The sequence below is a fragment of the Opisthocomus hoazin genome, chromosome 10 (genome assembly GCF_030867145.1).
Source record: "Opisthocomus hoazin isolate bOpiHoa1 chromosome 10, bOpiHoa1.hap1, whole genome shotgun sequence".
In the NCBI taxonomy this organism is placed as follows: Eukaryota; Metazoa; Chordata; class Aves; order Opisthocomiformes; family Opisthocomidae; genus Opisthocomus; species Opisthocomus hoazin.
The window spans coordinates 19031274-19049174 of NC_134423.1; the positions used below are offsets into that span (position 1 = coordinate 19031274).

The following is a 17901-nucleotide window of genomic DNA, read 5'->3' on the forward strand; positions in this document are numbered from 1 at the left end:
TGCTGTTTATTTGTCTTATTAGTGCAGTTCCACTGAATCCAGTGAAGCTAATGGCATTAATAATATAAATGTTATTTAACTCAGAATGCTTGGTTCCATAAGCTAAGAATGCTATTGTGAACAGGGCCCATGCTCTGTTTATTACAGAGAAAACCACTTTTCTCCAATAGTTTGTTCTAACATGAATGTTAGCTTAGCCACTTACCTGCAGGTAACAGTGCTTTTGTGTTTGACAGCTGAAGCTCACGTGCCAACTTTCTCCAAAGAGTACGTTGGAATGATGGAGTACAGGAAAGAGGACGAAGAAAGGATTGTTCAAAATCTGATCCTCGGTATTTTAGTAACACTTCACATTTGATCAGTAGTCAACGATATTCAGTGTAGAACACTATAACAAAAACTACCAGGCGCCATATTTCACTTAGGTTCAAAGTTGCCTTTTTTCCACTCTCTTACCACCAGTACAACTTGGAGGCTCTGTGTTGCTCTTTTTCTACTGCCAGTCATTTCAAATATAGAAGTGCTTTATCTGTGTAAAAATCATTTGTCTGACTCTATGTAATGCTGACTCTATTACGTTTCTTACTATTTATTCACTTACAAATCTACAAATCTCAAGCATTCAAGCACTTCAAGGACTTAAATTTACTCTCTTCCTGGTCATCTACTAAGTCTGTAAGTCACTGGGCTTATATCCGTATGTGATGGGTTACTCTGCCGTTTGTCCTTCCCACATCATTCCCTTCACTGAAGGGAACTGTACTTTCATGTTTCTCTTGCAGAGGAATTTTGCCCTTCTTCTGAGTTACTTCACACTATAAATCTTACTGCCAAACCAGCTTTTTGCATTAGCTTACAATTAATAGGAAACTCGACAAATTTTCCATGTACATTAGCACCCTTATAAACCACTGCTTGGACACAACATCTTTCTTTTCTTCTCACCTACTTCAGCCTTGTGAATGTTTACATCTTTGTGAATAAAGGTGTATCATTAAGCAATGACAGAATTTGGTGGGGCCTCTGGCGGGTAGTTAAATGCAAATCGCTTTTTGAAGTTGTCCTGTCTGGTGTAGCCCATGCTGGACCTTACAGTTTGCTACAATACTCTCCTGTTACTCTGGAAAACTAATTAATACTCTTACATGAACAATACTGTTACAGAAGTTTTCAGAAACAAGCAATTAATCACTAAATCAAATATCAAGTGACTGGTTACTGAAGAAATGAACCCCACAGTACTTGTCTTTTTCAGAACGATACACTGAATCGTTGAATTTTCATATAGTAAACCTGATGACTCTCCTTTATGCAGATTTAAAGCCACGTGGAGTTGTAGTTAATATGATACCTGGCCTCCCAGCTCACATCCTGTTCATGTGTGTGAGGTATGCAGATTATCTGAATGATGCCGACATGCTGAAATCCTTCATGAATGTAACCATTGATGGTATCAAACAAGTTGTTAAGGTAGGAATTATGTTTGGCTGTACTGCACTTTTTGATTTTTAATGTAAGCTTTAAAAGATGCATGCATAGTACCTGGGGAATGCTCACATTTTTGTTTGCTGGTATTCCTATAATAGAATAATAATCATTAGTGACACTCTTTTAGAAGTTTGTAGTAGTATTGTTGGAAGTCTCCAAGTAAGTTTCCACTGTGCTGAACACAGAATGCACAGAATACATTAACAGAAACTGTATTTACCTGAAGAGTTTGTTGACAAAACCATTTAAAGTGTTTTACGTTTTACAGTGAGTAATTTATTAGGTGAAGTGAACCTGTGCTTTCAGCACTGGTAAAAGTCGGATGGACAGAAGGGAAGGTTAGTATGTTTGGCAGCAGTCAAGTATTGGGATTTTAAGAGGTTTTTACACTGCTGTTCTACTAATGTAATGGTTTTTGATATATCATTTGGTACTGCAGCATTAGTACTCAAATGATTAAAGATATGTTACCAGCCAGTTTACAAAATCAAGTTATAAACAGAATTGTTAGCCTGTTGTCTCATCTACAGAACAAATTTGGCTATGTGAATGCTTTATTATGGATTTATAATGCAATAAAACACCAGACTTGCTTTGTAGCACAGGCAGGAATGGAATATGGTTTATGCAGTTGAATGTGTTATACAGAGAATGCCTATATTTTGTCTGTGAACAAATTTATACCACAGTTTATCCATTAGAAAAGCTTGTGTTTACTTAGCTAACAAAAAAACCCCATATAAACACAATTCTAACTATGTGTAAGCGTGCAGTTCAGTTTCGTTTGTGTATACAGGCATTGCTCATGTTTTTTTTGCAGGAAAGCCTCCAGTACACTACAACTCTATACAGAGAGACGTGTAAAACTGTTTGGCTCGGACTTACTTAGCCAGTGTGTCATTTAAGAAGACTTAAACAGTGTTTACAAGATAAAAAAGGGATCTTTGCTGTGTGTATATTAGCTTGAAAACACAGTATGATTTGTTCAGCTAGTGTGTTACAGATGCTGTGTGCTCCTTCTGCTATTTATCGGCTCTATTATACCAGTTCGGTAATGGTCTTTAGTTATGAAATTAACTTCATAAGACAATACCATTATAAGATTGCATTACTTACAATTTTCAGGAACATTCAGAAGACTTTGAGCTGCTGTCCTTTTGGCTTTCCAATACATACTATTTTCTTAACTGTTTGAAGCAGTACAGCGGGGAAGAGGTAGGAATGATTTCACCAAATAATGCCATTGCTTTACTTACAACAGACTTTAACTGGAATTAAAAGTAGTGATAATAGATAGATAATTATTGACCAGCTCACCACTGTTTCTTCCAGATATTTAGATACTCATATTGCTCTGCAGTTAAATGTCTTACACAAGTAATAAAACAGTATAGAACTAACAGATCAAGAGAAATCAAGGAAAAATTAAAGTGTTAAAGTAGGTTGAAGACATGACATGGAAACTGCTACTTAATTTGAACCCTTCCACAAGAGTTTAATGTGAGCTGGACTTCACATGTGCAGCTACATACATATATAAAAAACAATTTTACTATTTTGTAATTGTGACTGTTCAAACACCTACTGCTACCAATGTGAGGTTACAGAAGAAAACCTCGGGAAAGGAACAAAACAATAAATTACCTTTTTTTTCTCCTTGTTTCACTTTCTTGTTTAAGTTTTATCCTGAAATACAAAATTATTTTTAATTCTTTTAAATTGCAAAGTCGTACTGTATTTTATTGCTAGGTTTTATAAACTTTGGTAGACCGAACTGAAATTGCCCAGGCACGTAAGAATATAGTCTTCAGGATTAAAGCAAAGCGGTACCATAAAGCCTTGGGGTCGAAGGAACTGTAGGATGTTTAATCAACAATGCTCCCTCTTGTGGTCATGTCGGTAACGTCTACAGAGCAGTGGAGAACTGAAAACATTTAAACTTAATTAAGAACAGTCTTTTATAACGTAGTTACAACAGCAGGGAAGGGTCTGAATCCAGAATTTAGAGTTTTAATCTATATTCGTAAGGAACATTCAAGACTTCACACAAGCTAGGATGCAGTCTAGAGTTTTGAAGTCAGACCTTTCCTGATGAAAAGTCTGAAAATGAGATTCCTTTGCAGCAATAAAATGTAATTTTTTTTTTGTCAACATAGTTGAAAAACTGCATTTTGTTGTCTTTTTTTTGTGGGGTGGAGTTTGCTTTCTGTTTAAGTGATCTAGGAGTTGCTCCAAAGTTCATTGAAATCTATGCATATCTTTGCTTTGGCTTTAGCAGGCTTTAGGAACAGAGTAAATGTCAACATAAACTGGAAGATTAAGTACAGGAAGCCCAGAACTGGAAGCATCCACTGAAGTTAGCTGTAGCTCTGACGCGTTCTGAGACTGTGTTCAGCCAGAGTTGGAATGAGTTACTCTAACATAAACATTGCATTGTAGTAACAATTTATAGTTGTAATGTTATGTGATTTCTAATAATTCTATTTCTAACTTACTTGTAGGAATTTGTGAAGTGTAACACTCCACATCAGAACAAGAACTGCTTGAAACATTTTGATCTCTCAGAATACAGACAAATTCTTAGTGATTTGGCCATCCGTATCTATCACCAATTCATTACTGTAATGGAGACCAACATTCAGCCCATGATCGGTAAGACAGCAGCAACCCAAACAGACTTAGATGTAGCTTGTGAAGCATATGAATAAAACTTACACCTGGAGGCAAACGATGGGACAGACTGCCTTCTCCTGTTATGTGTACCTGCACGTGTGTTTCTGCACATACAGATTCCACTGAATGGTGTATCCCCACACGGTGTGGAAAGACTTCTTCCTCACAACGTTTCCTTGTGTGGGATAATGCTTTGAAACCGATCAACATTCTACAAAAACAAAAGGCTTTTTAAAATTTGTGTGCTCCAGAAGCCTTTATCAGTATCTTATTCTGCTTGTATCATTTAACTTGTAAAATATCCTGAAAGTAGGTTTCATTCAACGAATAAATTAATATAACTAAAAAGAGCCTTAGGAGTGTTGGTCTTACCAGTTATTTTCTGTTATCTTTCAGTACCAGGCATGCTGGAATATGAAAGTCTTCAGGGAATTTCTGGCTTGAAACCTACAGGGTTCCGTAAACGTTCTTCTAGTATAGACGACACAGATACCTACACAATGACCTCTATCCTGCAGCAGCTCAGCTATTTCTATAGTACTATGTGCCAGAATGGCTTGGACTCTGAGCTTTTAAAGCAGGCAGTGAAGCAGCTTTTCTTTCTGATTGGCGCTGTCACCCTCAATAGTCTCTTCCTCCGCAAGGACATGTGCTCTTGCAGAAAAGGAATGCAGATAAGGTAAAGCCAGTAAAATTTTAGCAAGCAGTTGCTTGAGAATGAATTTTTAACACTTTCACATAACGTCCTTTATTGCTAAGTCACTGGATATTCTGTAACCGTTCTACTGGAAGTAGCTAATTTTTTTTTACTTTTTTTGAAAAAACAGATCTTTGCTTTTTGGGCTGGGCTGTCTCAACATAACATATTTCAAATTGTTCTTTCTATAAAAACACTAATGGAGGAAAAGACAGAGAAAATTACAGTCTGGCATTTGAGGTCAGACATGTTTAGGATTTTTTCCATGCTAGTTCACTCACGGTGTGATGAATAGTATTTTTAATTTTCTTAGTATAGTAAACAGGTGCAGCATCCCCTGGCTGGCAGACAGACAAAAGCTGACTTGCGTTTTTCATGCTCTGTGACCAGAAAGGCACTGAGACAGAGCCTTTAAGGGTTTAGATTAGGCATCATCTGTCTTATTACAAGCATCAAGAGAACATCCTCCTAACTCTTTTGCTGAAGATACAGTTCATTTGTTCTCCGTTAGACAGTCTGCAGACTAGGGTGAAAGTAAGTAAAATCTTGGCCCATCTATTGCAAGAAGAAAGTTGTTTTAACCTTTAGGTCATCAGTTACAAGCCTGGCCCTGCTTTGTGATGTGCAGAGATTGTTCTCATTTCCTGTAGAAGCTCAATTGGAAATGAATATTTTAAAGACATATAGTGCTACAGTGTAATAGGCAATGCTGGTATATACTAGTAATTTTCTGTAAAGAACAGCTAAACTAGTAACTTGCTTGATATTATCCAAGCTTTAAGAAATAAAGATGATTGAAATATACAAGGGATTAAATTTACAGATAATAAGCTATTAATTGTTAGATTTTTATGACCTACAGGTATGGTTTTTAACTTAAAATGTATGAATTTCAGCACTGCATTAGAGGAACATTTCTTCTCTGGAAGTATTTAATGTCACTTGCTTGTTAGGGGGAACCTGACATTTCTGTTGTCTGTTCATGGTTTAACCCAGATGTAATATCAGCTACTTGGAAGAATGGCTGAAGGACAAGAATCTTCAAAGCAGCAATGCCAAAGAAACTTTGGAGCCTTTATCTCAAGCAGCCTGGCTCCTTCAGGTCAAAAAGATCACAGATGATGATGCCAAGGAAATATGTGAACACTGCACATCTCTTTCTACTGTGCAGGTAAGGAACCATCTGTTTTCCTCTGGCAGCACCAATTGCAGAGTCTTAGCTATCTAAAAGAATTTGTTGCAAAGAGCTATTGGCCTTTCACTTGATAAAAACAGCATTCCTTGGCATTCCACATCACCACTTATTAAACTGATTTTTGTTAATTCCTTGTTCCTGATTATTAGCATTTTAACTGCTCCTGTGGTGAATACTTGCCTGCTTTGTTCTATCCCACGTTGCTATTCCACAGTGTATTTTCTTTACCTTGTCACAGGTTTTTTTGTTGTTTCCCTTAATTGGTTCAGCTTTTTCTGCATCTCCTTGGTCCTGTCCTGCTGACACCTCTGGAAATGAGTCATAGCAGTCATCATCTATGTAACAACTCCTTAGGTGACTAGTCAAAATTTTCCCTTTATTGTAAAATTCTTTGTTGAAACTTCCATTAATTATCAATAAAGATGTCATATTAATGCTTTCGTCTTCTCACTTTTTGTGACATACTAAAATAGTCTTTTGTAATTTGAACAGATAGTAAAGATCCTCAACTCATACACTCCGATAGATGATTTTGAGAAAAGAGTGACTCCATCATTTGTTCGTAAAGTCCAGGTAAGAGCTACAACTATTATTTCTCATATTCGAGTTACAGGATACTTCATACGCACCATTTTTGATGCTACGTAGTTATATTTGACCTGTACATCATATTATTACGAAGTTGCTCAGCTTTTAGACATTTGGAACTGATCAAAACAAGTCTCCTTAACATCATGTGAAAGCAAAATTTGCAATGGGAAGCAAACAGTGTACTGATTTTGCTTTGATTCTTAATGCAGCATCTTCTTACTCTTTCTGTTACAATTTCAGGCTATGCTAAACCATCGTGAGGATGTTCCACAGCTGATGCTCGATACCAAATATCTCTTTCAAGTGACGTTTCCTTTCACCCCCTCTCCGCATGCCTTGGAAATGATACAAGTCCCCAGCAGCTTCAAACTTGGCTTTCTCACAAGGGTTTAATAAAACCAATGCATTGATATTTCCTCAGAGACTATTTTATAAAGACAGGCAGATTTACACGGTTTGTTTCTCCAGCTGGTGGATTATATGGCAGCTTGCAGTAAATTAAACTGTTGAAAACTTGTTCTTAAGTCAAGACTTCAAAAGCAGGAATAATTTCAGCTTGTGATTTCAGTCTCTCTGTTCTTACTCTTCTCCCTTCATTACAGTCCTACAATGATAACTTTATGTCATTAGCTGGACACAAAGCTAACCATACAGTTTTTCAGCCCAAACCTGGCAAGAAAAGCATTTACCTGACAAGTTTGCATTGATGTCCTGTCAGCACCAGGCAGAAGGGAAGATTGCCATGTGATAAATATTATTTTACAATTTTCCTTGCCTTCATTTCCTGTAATGAGACTTCTTCCAAGGTAATTCTGTTCATTGCCTTGACATACTCGATCTGTTTTCAGTAGCTTTCACCCTTCTATACTTCTTATACCTTTATTCCTTTCACAAAGAAGTCTTTTATAACAGTTCCTCCAGAAGACTTGTAGTAGGAGGGATGGGAAGGGAAGGTCCTTCCACAATTGTTTTAAAAAATCAATATAAATAGCTACATTGAAACTGAGAAACTGAGATCAGTCTAAGAGAATTGCTGTTACAAACCGCCATTGTCTTTTGGTAGGCGTGCTGGCTTGGCTCGCTGAAGGTTTGCGTTGCAGTTCAGGCACGCCAGGCTGCACTTCAGCCAGGGGAGGGACTCGGGTGCTGCTCTTGAAGACAGATTTCAGTTCTGGTCTCTGCAGTGACAAGTTTGGATTTTCATATCAGTCATTATAGTAGAAAAGTCAGATGTAAAATTCATGTCATGATCCAGGTTTGAATTACAAGCTTGTTTCTCTAAAAAAAAGGAATCATCCCCTCGTTTGAGTCCTTCTCTAGTGCAGTGTGTTTCAGAGCGCGCACTGAGTATGCACACGTCTGCACATCTTCCTTCTCCTTTTGTTTTTTGCTGGTTTCCCTCTTCCAGTCCAGACACTGAATAGGAGCGAAGGCAGCTGCTGTGATCTGGTGTTACTGATAAACCAAACGTAATTCCTTACATTTCATCTTTATTTGATTTCGGTTGCTCCTGCAACTTTAGAAGCAGAGGTGAGCCTCTGTTTGCTTTGTTCAGCCTTCTCCCTGTGGTCAGCATGCAACAAACAGTAGTTTTATTTAGTACTGGACCATCTCGGTACAATTGGAGAAACAGCATTCACCTCACCACCATGATGACTGTACTTAGAAATTCCTCAGTAAATAATGCTGGTTTTCTAGATAGTCTATTCAACATAGTTATAAAAACTGAGTATTAAAGCTTTGAAATATTTAAGGCAATCTAATTAATTTAGTTAATTTAAATATTACAGGTAGGAACAATTGATTTGGTTTTTTTTTTATTACACAGGGTTAGTACTGCTTGTTTAATTTCATAGAAAAATCTGTAAATATAAAGAAGGAATCATTCTTGCTATTCAGTGTTCTTGATGTTTAGTATGTACAGTGAATATTCATGGTGATATCCACAGAGATACATTCAAAATGTATGAAGGAAAAATTTTGTGGTTTGTTCAATAACAGTGAAAGCTATACAAAATACCACAGACAAGTAGGTAGACTAGTGTTTTCATCTGTTAAATAAAGTATCTTTTAAATCGATTTGTAGTGCTTTGAGTGATGCAATAATTGTGTTTTCAGTATGGGATCATTTGAAACAAGTTGCTTGGAACTATGTGAGCATTAGGGAATACTGTCAGTCTTGTACCGTTCCATAAACACTTACTTAATTGGTCCAGTTGCTTTGCTGTAACATTGTGTATCTCCCTGCCGGAATGGTATGCTGTCCTTCGGTCCTCATGAATTTCTGTACACATTTTAATGCAAGCAGGTTTTGTTGCTGTAATTTGTATATAGCCTTTTTCTACAGTTACTGGAGCTGTATGTCTGTTGCCCGGGACAGTATGAGTAAAATCGCAGTGCACTCTTGCATCTACCTCACACAGAAGTGTCAGAAGGCACACATGTCTTTGTGCCAAAAATTGCTGATCAAGGAAAATTGTTCTGACAATTTGATGCTAGGTTGCTTGGAGAGCTTTGTGTGAAGTGTGCTGTTAACCCTGTGTGTGCAAACAACAAAGTGCATTTTTTGAAAGTAAGTTCAAAATGATCAGTGTCTACCATACGCTCTTAGCAGGTTTTCTTGCTTTTGGTGACATTAATGCCTTCAACCAGTGTGTAGGTACACGATTCTGTTTGCTATGTGTAATTCTTCTAGATATAGAGAGAAGTTTTAGTGAAGGCAGGTACATGAAAGAGGCGTTACTGAGGTTAACTTTCCTGGAATGAGAGTAAAAGAGAAAGTCATTTCATTCAAAGGGGAAAATGTTCAATGATGGTCCCTTACTACAGTGGGAAAGCACTGAAATGGCTTATGGAGAGATGCACAAGATGTTGGTGGCATCTTTGGATATGTTCAGACATGGTATTCCGGCAGTTTCTGGGAACAGGACTCAGCACCATAGGTGGTCCCTTTCAGTCCTGTGTTCCCACAGTATGCTGATAGAAAAGATTCGGACAGGTTACCTCTACCCAAGTCTCTGCTGGGCTGAGACCTCATTTTTTTTTTCCTTATTTTGTCTCGGATCCTCTTAACTATAGAATCAAACATCTAATGGTATTTCAGTGACTTAGTAGAGTCTCCATAGTAGATGTGACCCTCAGCACTTTTTAAATTTTTCAGATGTATTTTCATAAATTTCCTCCAAATTTTTTTAAAAGACTGCAAAAAAGCAGCAATTTTTAATCTTACTGATTTAAAATTTATTGTCTTAAAACAGGTTAATAGTAAAAGGATATCCAAGGAAGAACCAGTATGGACATTAATCAATTTGTTTGACTTTTAGATTTCTTTAGGAATATAAGATAGACTTAACATTGACAGTGTTATTTGTCAGAATGTCAACTTGATAGTAGGAAAAATCAGTCATCACTCACCTCCCCAGTATGTATAAACTTTTCAACATTTGGAAACCATCCAAAAATTGCTGCTATATGGAACAGGCAGGTAAGATCTAGTTTGCCTAATAGTTTGTGTTCTTTATTCTGTATTCGAAAAGAGGGCAGTTAAAATAAAGCCTTTAAAGTATGATCGCGGGTACGTAACTGACCTGAGGTGATACAGCCAGAGAGGCTGAGCTTTAAATACCCTTTAAGTAGACTTAAAAGGACAGTTGCCTTTCTACGTTAGCAGTTGCACACGACTTGGTCATCTTGAGAATCTCTAGGTTCTTGCTGTTTGAAAAGGTAGGTAATTCTGGATATTAATCAACAAGCTTGACTGTGCAATATTTCTCTGTAAGTAGCATATTTCTTAATGTTTCACCATGTTACCATTTTTAAATTGCTACTGTAATTTTCAAAAACCTAGTATGTTTAAAATTTCAGGCTGCAGCACATGAAATTCTAATCTTTTTAGACCTTTTTGGTTTAAATAGTTTATATCTTTATAAAAAAAGTATACACATCTGCAATTACACAGTCTCAGGTATAATACTGATATTTAATTATTCGGAAGTTTTGTTCTTGTAGCAAAATTTTGTAATGTGTCATAATGTCATCAGAAGTAAAATGCTGGTAGCAGGTGTGATTCATCCTGAATGTTACTCCAGCAAACTCTCACACTTTATCAAAGATTGATTCTGCACAGAGTATTTATTCCAAGCCTTACAGATCCTTGTCTAAAGTCTCTAGACCTAGCAATGAGATTTTGTTCAAATAAGATGGCATTTTTTCCTGTAATACCTTCACTTTACACTTCTGAAGTGCAAGTTTTCCTCCCGAAGTCTTGTTGGCATAGTGTCTTGAGGCTGCACACCAAGTGTATAAATCTGTGATGGTGTCACCCGAGTTGCCCTCAGTGAGAGCCACTAATTCTGAGAACCTCAGAATAACAGGTTATTTGGTTGTGAATGTCCAATTCTGAGAATCTAGTAGGACTGAGCCCTTGTGCTGTAGTCCCTTTAAAGCTATGAGCAATGCTAGCACAGAGAAGCTCCCTGAAAGGATGGCAGAAAGAATGCATTAGAAACTTCAGGACTGTTTGTTGCTTTTCATCAAATGGAGTCTAAACCTCCTTGACTGCCTGTAGCTGGTTGAACGCTCCATTCAAGTTTCACATTAATGTGCTGTAGTTCCCTTCAGGACAGGTTGCTTCCTGCAGGTTTTGGGATGAAGTTATGCATCTCCTGGAGACAACAGCAAAGATTTTATTGACTGGAGTGTGGGCAGGATTTCTGAGTTTATCATCTCATTTTTTAAATAGTCCACTGAAATACTTAAGGATAAGCAGCAGAATGCAGGCAGGTGCATAGAATAAAGTTTGGTTTGGTTTTCGTATGATGTCCAGCCAAACAAATTCTAAAAATCTTCGTAGCTCATTGAATTTCTTTTGCTCCATTTAAATCTCTCTTGCAATAGCTTCTTCTAATTGTTAACCATAAACTCATTATTTATGTACATATCTAAATAATGTTAAAAGCTTTCGTTTTAGAAGTGGTGAAAGGTCCCATTTTCCATATGAAAAAAGTACAGAGAAAAATGACACTACAGCAGTATTCTTGTTTCTTTTTCTGACTCTCAAGTAGTTTTCAATTCTCTGTTGATGATAGTGCTTTGATCCCAGAGATGCCTGGCTTGAGAACAAAAGTGGGTTCGTAATGACCCAGCTTTCAGTGTGCTTGAAGCATCAATTTCTGCGCAAGCAGCACATTGTTCGTTATATTTTTGTAGCTGCTGGCTGAATCCTAGGTCATCTTTTCAGCTTTAAAAATAATGCATAATATTGACTATTTAATAATGCAGTGGAAAAAGTATTGATCAATTCAGATTTCTCACAAATCAGCTGTTACACACTTCTGGTTACTGTCTGCTGACAGTAGTTCAGTAAAATCTAAGAGTAATTTCCTGCATATAGTGAATCTGTGTGTACAGTGCACATTGTGACACAATATGTATTTTGCTTTGTATTTTTCTTCATAAAAATATAGTCTGCAGAGCAGGTGACTGTCTTGCATATGGTGACGGTTCATCAAGCGCGAGAGATTAGTCACAGAGAGAGATTATCCAGCCTACAGCTGCCTACATACAGTCTAAACTGCATTAGCTGGCAGAGCAGTAGTGGGAAGCTTTGTGCCGGACTGGAATGCACTCCTTCCTTCTTCTCCGTCTCTTTCAGCTCTCTTGAACCACAAAGATGTGCGACCAGACCTTTTTAGCAGTTGTATTTGGTCCATGTGACAAGTGCTCCAAGGAGAAGCCCCTTAGGGCTGTTTACATCAAATCAGAACAACTCAGCTACTGCTCACTATGTGTGGAAATGGTATGTTATTGATTTCATCAGCCAGAATGTGGAAAGACTGCAAAAAATGGGGGCTGGATGTATGAATGGTCTGTTATGTTGGATTTTTCTGGACATTAAGCATTGCTAGGCCTTAGGCTGCCAAACAGACACCTCTGCAGACACCTGGTGTTTCCACCAGCCTGCAATGGAGGTTGCCCCAGGGTTCAAGGATACTTTTATGATGCTTCACTGGAAAGTGGCCATGAGCTTTTTCGCCTAGGGTACCGCGTTCCTGAGCTATGCGAATGCTATGTGCCTGTCTGAACTCTGGCATCTGCATGCAAGTCTGCTTGACCTACGATCTTCAGCATTTCTCATTACCATTAACAGAGCTTTACAAAAAAAGGTGAAACTATTGCAATAAACGCATTCACTAGTGACTAGGGGAGATGAAGGTCATCTAATGTGTCTCCATAAAAACAAGACACTAGTGAAGTGCAGTTGAACTCCTTCGTGGCCCACATTTCATACCGAGACCGCGTTGTCTTGTATGCTATGTGCAGTACTTGGGTGAGAGCTGGAAGCAGCTGCAGTGAGGATTAGGTGGGAAAAGGTTGCACAGCAGTGGAGTGTCTTCTGTCACCATGTGTGTGCATCACTGCAGAGGATGCTAATGGGGGAAATGAGCAAACCTGCTAGCCTGACCAGCAGGTCCTGCCAGAATACCCGCATGAAGAAGGGATGATGTTGGAGGCTTTCTAATCTCCAGCAAATTCTGGTGAGGTGATATCCCACTCTCCTGGTAGGGAGCACTCTGCTAGCGAGATCATGGTGGGGTTTTTTAGATGAAATACAAATCTAAGGTTATGAACCTGTGTGGCTACTGAAGAGCTGGTCTCCCAAAACTCCTTTTGTAAACTTAAGAATTTTGTTGTCCTGATTACACTGTGACTTGGAGTAGTTTTATCTTCTTGAACCATTGTGTATTATCAGTTGGAGAAGACATCCTTCGCTGTTTCCTCCCCAGAACTGGTCTCTACCATTGTAGAGTCCAATCGTTTGTTGCATTTGAGCATCAGATGAAATGATCTCTGCAGGAATGAGAAAAGGTTTAACTAGCTGCGTTTACAAAACACTGTTTTACAGGCAGATGGGAGCACTGATACGGTGCTTGTAGGTGGTGCAATGTGTACAGTTCACTGGTTGATGCAGCACATTCTCATGGGTTATATTGTTTAGGATGAAATTTAGATGTAATGACTGCAAGACAAGATGGTCCCTTCCTGGTTTATTTGCTTCTCCTGACTTTGGAATTGCTGCTTTGTTCAGGTCTGTCTTGGCTAACAGCCCATAAATAGCTGTTTATCCAGTAAATTTTTGCATGACTTGATAAATGCATGCTGGAATTGCAGGAAACTGGCTGTTTGTTATTTACGATTCCTGCAACTTTCTCCTTATTATTCGCATTATGGAAGTTAGACTCCTACCAACTGAAACAGCTGGTAGGTGGAAGCAGATTGAGACTTCAGGAAGAATTGCGTCAGTACCTAACAGCCTGTTAGGCTTCCCATTAGCACTGCAGTAGGATCTTGGCCTTTCTGGTAGATCTGGCTTTAGCTTGCTTCTTTATTTTATAAAAGAGTTAAAAACCAAATATTCAGAACACAGAGAGCCCTTTGTACTAGCACTGAAATACATATGGGTAGGCAAATGGTATCCTTTACTTTTTTTTACTTGATTTTTCAGAGCTATGGGTATGCTTTGGCTTATCTCAAAATGCACAACACATCCTTGCCACACTTGTGCCCGTGTTTGTGGATGCACGTGCATGACGTCGCGCATAGCTGGCTGATCCTCTTGCAGCTTCCTGCTGTGCACATGCAGCTCCTCGTTTCAGTCCAGCAGATGCACACGTGCATTTTCATCAGCCAGGCTTTGTGATTTCCCCCAAACCAACATATGTTGAGGGATAACAGAATTAGGAATTACTGATTCCCGGTGTTGAGATCATCCTACTTCAATTGTTTGCCTTTTAGACAAAATAATCTTTTCCCTGTGGGGTTTTGCCTGCTTTGGAGATTGGTGCTAATCAGTAGAAACTCAAATCAGTGCTTGCTGGTTTATTCTCCCTGCAGAAGTATTAGTAAATTAGCTTACAATTTAAAAAGAGACCAGCTGGTGAATTAGGGAGAGTGAAAACGTATTTTAAAGACCTAACTTTTGAGATAGGCAACAATTTGTGACACGCTGTTAGATCCTCCATTTTCCCCAGTGTCCTTATTAACGGAAAAGTACCAACTTTCTTCCGTACATCCCCACGTGTACAATCTGGGTTTTTTGCCATGTGTGGAAGGCAGGTTTATAGTTGCAGTAATGACTGGTTTTGCCACAATTCTCGGTGATTAATGTTTCTTGTAGCAGCCCCATAGAATAATGCCCTATAGAAAGCTGACTCCTTTCAGAGTGGTTACCTCAAAGTAGCCTCAAAATACATGAAGCCAAGGCACAGCCTGCCTTTGCTCCATCAGGAAGGGTCAGAGAAAAAAAGCTCTTTTACAAGGAGCTCTCGTTGTTTCAGGCAACTTGGAAGCTCACTGTTGCTGAGGACGTAGCAGCCAATTTGGAAGTGGTCAGCTTTCTAGGGAATGCTGGTGGTCAATATGAAGCCACAGCAGCAAATACATTTATGTGCCAGTCGTTACTGCACAAGTAATGGATCATAACATTACAAAGTGGAGTTTAGTTACTTGTTACTACTTTTCCATATATTCCACATACCATACCGCCTGTGCAGGATGTTTTCACAGCCTTTTGTCCTGTGCTGATGTGTATTGAAACTCATCTGAAAGCAGAGACCAGACTAAGAGGACCTATACTTTATCCACTGCCGCTGACTGAACTGCCATGTCAGACTAAACATGCCTTCAGCATAGTGAATTCTAATACCGCGTTAACAAATTATTTACTACCTACAATTTTTTTTAAGCAATTGCTAGTACTTCACTGAAAGTACATTGCCTTCAGTAGGGTTAGATTTTATGAAAAGGAAGGAACAAAAGCCTTGATTGTTCACTAAATGGTAACATTTTCCTTTTAAAGTTGACCTAGTACTATGTTATCCTCTAAATTAATACAACCCTGGTTCATTTTATTTAAAGCTCCCAAATGGCCTTACTCTAACCTGTGTTTTTTGCATGGTTAGGTAACAACTATAAGTGTAGTTAAGCAGCTTGGTCAGATGAGCGAAATACTTTTTTGTATTCAAACTAATGAAATGCACGTTATGTATCTCTCACTTCTATGGCTAACTCGCTTTGCTAGAGGCTTCTCTTTCGCCTCGTGGTTCTGCTTATCCCTGTCATCTTGGGACAAGTATCATGTATCAGCCTGAGCATGTATGGTTCCCAAAGACTCTCACCTTCGATGCTGTTCTTTGTAGATTTGTTAATCCCATTCCCCAAGGCAGTGAGACTGCTCACATTAGTAAGGCAAGAAAGTCTGGGTTTTCCACTGTCAGAACTGTGCCAGCTATCTGACATACAGGCGGTATCTAGGGCAAATTCTTTAGAGCTGATGTGTTCCTATCAAGGCAAAGAAATTTCCTATGTTTTTTGTTGGATTTAACTTCTGGGCCCCTTCGCACTTATCAGGTGTCAGAAATGGGGCATTTGTAGTAGATTAAAATCCTTCAGAAATGAAGTTTCTTCTTCCAAAATCTTGCCCTGCCACTCCCCCAGGACACAGCTGCATTGAGTTTAATATAAGCAGGTTTAATTTTTCAGACATGAAGATAACGCACTGGAAGCTTCCTGTCACTTACTGCTAAAAGATGCTTTTTTTGTTCCTTTGATATCACTTCAAAAATGCTGATTTTTTATTTCCTTTGCACTGTCAGTGTGCTGGAAGGCATTTCCAATGTGCTGTTTACCCCGAGGGGCTTTGAAGGATGTTCCCATATCCAGCACTATGTGAACTCTATGGCTTATACTGCCTACTTTTTCTTCTGTAATACGGAATGTAACTGGATCAATTCAGTTCAGGGTTCAAAATTTGAAGTTCAGAGTTGCCTACGTGGCCATCAGGCTGGTGGGGTTAGGGCACACCAGTTTCTGTGGACAACGAGAAGACTGGAAATGCATCCACGGCGTTTGACTCTCCAGTGAAGTCACCCAGCTCCGGCCGCCTGCAGATCCGCTGGCTAAGAAGGACCTTGAGCCCGCGGCCAGACCGGGCCTGAACGCAGCCTCCGGAGCGACAGGGAAGAGCTTGACAGCTCTGCCTGTGCAACCTGGTCTGACAGCGATGCTGCTGCTAAGCCCAGTGTGGGAAAGGACTTTTATTTTCTCCGGGACCCACACTGTGTCCGGGATGTGCCTAGAGTCTAAACAACAGCTGCAAACACGGATTTTCTTATCTCCCTTTCCAATCATGGCACATCTCCAGGTGGAACAATAGCCCCTGGATTGTCTGTTTTCTGGCGAGAGGCAGACACTGGGAGTCCATATGAGCAAAGTTACTCGGTGTAGATCAAGGACAATTACTGCAATAAGGACGTCTTCAAGGAACTCCCCGGCCAGGGACCAAAAAGCTGCCAGGCCCTGTGCCATGGCTCTTTCTCTGGAAACTTCAGCTGCTCCATGTGCCCCGCACGTCCTCCCGGCCTGTACCCGTGTGCTCTGCACGTCCTCCCGGCCTGTACCCGTGCGCCCCGCACGTCCTCCCGGCCTGTACCCGTGTGCTCTGCACGTCCTCCCGGCCTGTACCCGTGTGCTCCGCACGTCCCCCCAGTCTGTACCCGTGTGCCCCGCACGTCCTCCCGGCCTGTACCCGTGTGCTCTGCACGTCCTCCCGGCCTGTACCCGTGTGCTCCGCACGTCCCCCCAGTCTGTACCCGTGTGCCCCGCACGCCCTCCCGGCCTGCGCGCCCTCCCAGCCTGTACCTGTGCGCCCCGCACGTCCTCCCTGTCTGTACCCGGGCAGAGCCGTGGAGCTGTGCCCCAGGCTCATGCCAGCACCACAGCGAAGGGTTCTTTCTTCCCTTTGGGGTTTTGGAAACGGGTCCCTTCCAAAGGCGAAGGCCACAGACCCTCGTGCTCTTATCTGTATGCAGGGGAAAGAGGTGGCTTGTTTCAGAGGGGGGAAGAAAACCCCTGATAACACCAAATTTAAAAATGAGGAACCCAAAGCAGAGTGTAGAGAAGGGTTTGTGCTGGCACAGGAGCAGGACCAGAGCCCGCCAGCGTGGCTGCGTCCCCCCGTGCCCCCCACCCATGGGGCACAGGGGCAGGAGGGATCTGAGCGGGGCTCTGGAGCCTGTCTGGCATCTCCTGAAGTGCCACCGGGGTGACCGATGACTGCTTTTTTCTCCTCCTTCCCCCACAGAGCGTGCAGCTTCTGGCACAGACCCGTTTGGGGACAAAGCACCCTTCTGAGTGTGTGGCTGGGGAGATGAAGGCTTGGGGGGTGTGAAAGGGGCTCGGGAGGGGCAGCAGGTACCTG

The 17901-nt window shown here is 40.3% G+C and overlaps 1 protein-coding gene across 3 annotated transcripts in view; it reads left to right on the forward strand.

Annotated features, from left to right (window-relative positions):
• MYO5C (myosin VC) overlaps nucleotides 1–8673 on the forward strand; it is a 36753-nt gene extending 28080 nt beyond the window's left edge. For 2 of the 3 annotated variants that reach the window (XM_075431605.1, XM_075431603.1), the window contains 8 exons: nucleotides 237–332; nucleotides 1316–1470; nucleotides 2614–2703; nucleotides 3990–4140; nucleotides 4558–4840; nucleotides 5855–6029; nucleotides 6546–6626; nucleotides 6885–8673. In XM_075431605.1, the coding sequence (XP_075287720.1) occupies nucleotides 237–332; nucleotides 1316–1470; nucleotides 2614–2703; nucleotides 3990–4140; nucleotides 4558–4840; nucleotides 5855–6029; nucleotides 6546–6626; nucleotides 6885–7037 (1184 nt within the window). In that variant the 3' untranslated portion in view covers nucleotides 7038–8673. Of the gene's footprint in view, nucleotides 1–236; nucleotides 333–1315; nucleotides 1471–2613; nucleotides 2704–3989; nucleotides 4141–4557; nucleotides 4841–5854; nucleotides 6030–6291; nucleotides 6408–6545; nucleotides 6628–6884 lie in introns of those variants that run through there. The other variant, XM_075431604.1, reaches the window with a different exon arrangement.
• The last annotated feature ends 9228 nt before the right edge of the window (nucleotides 8674–17901 follow it).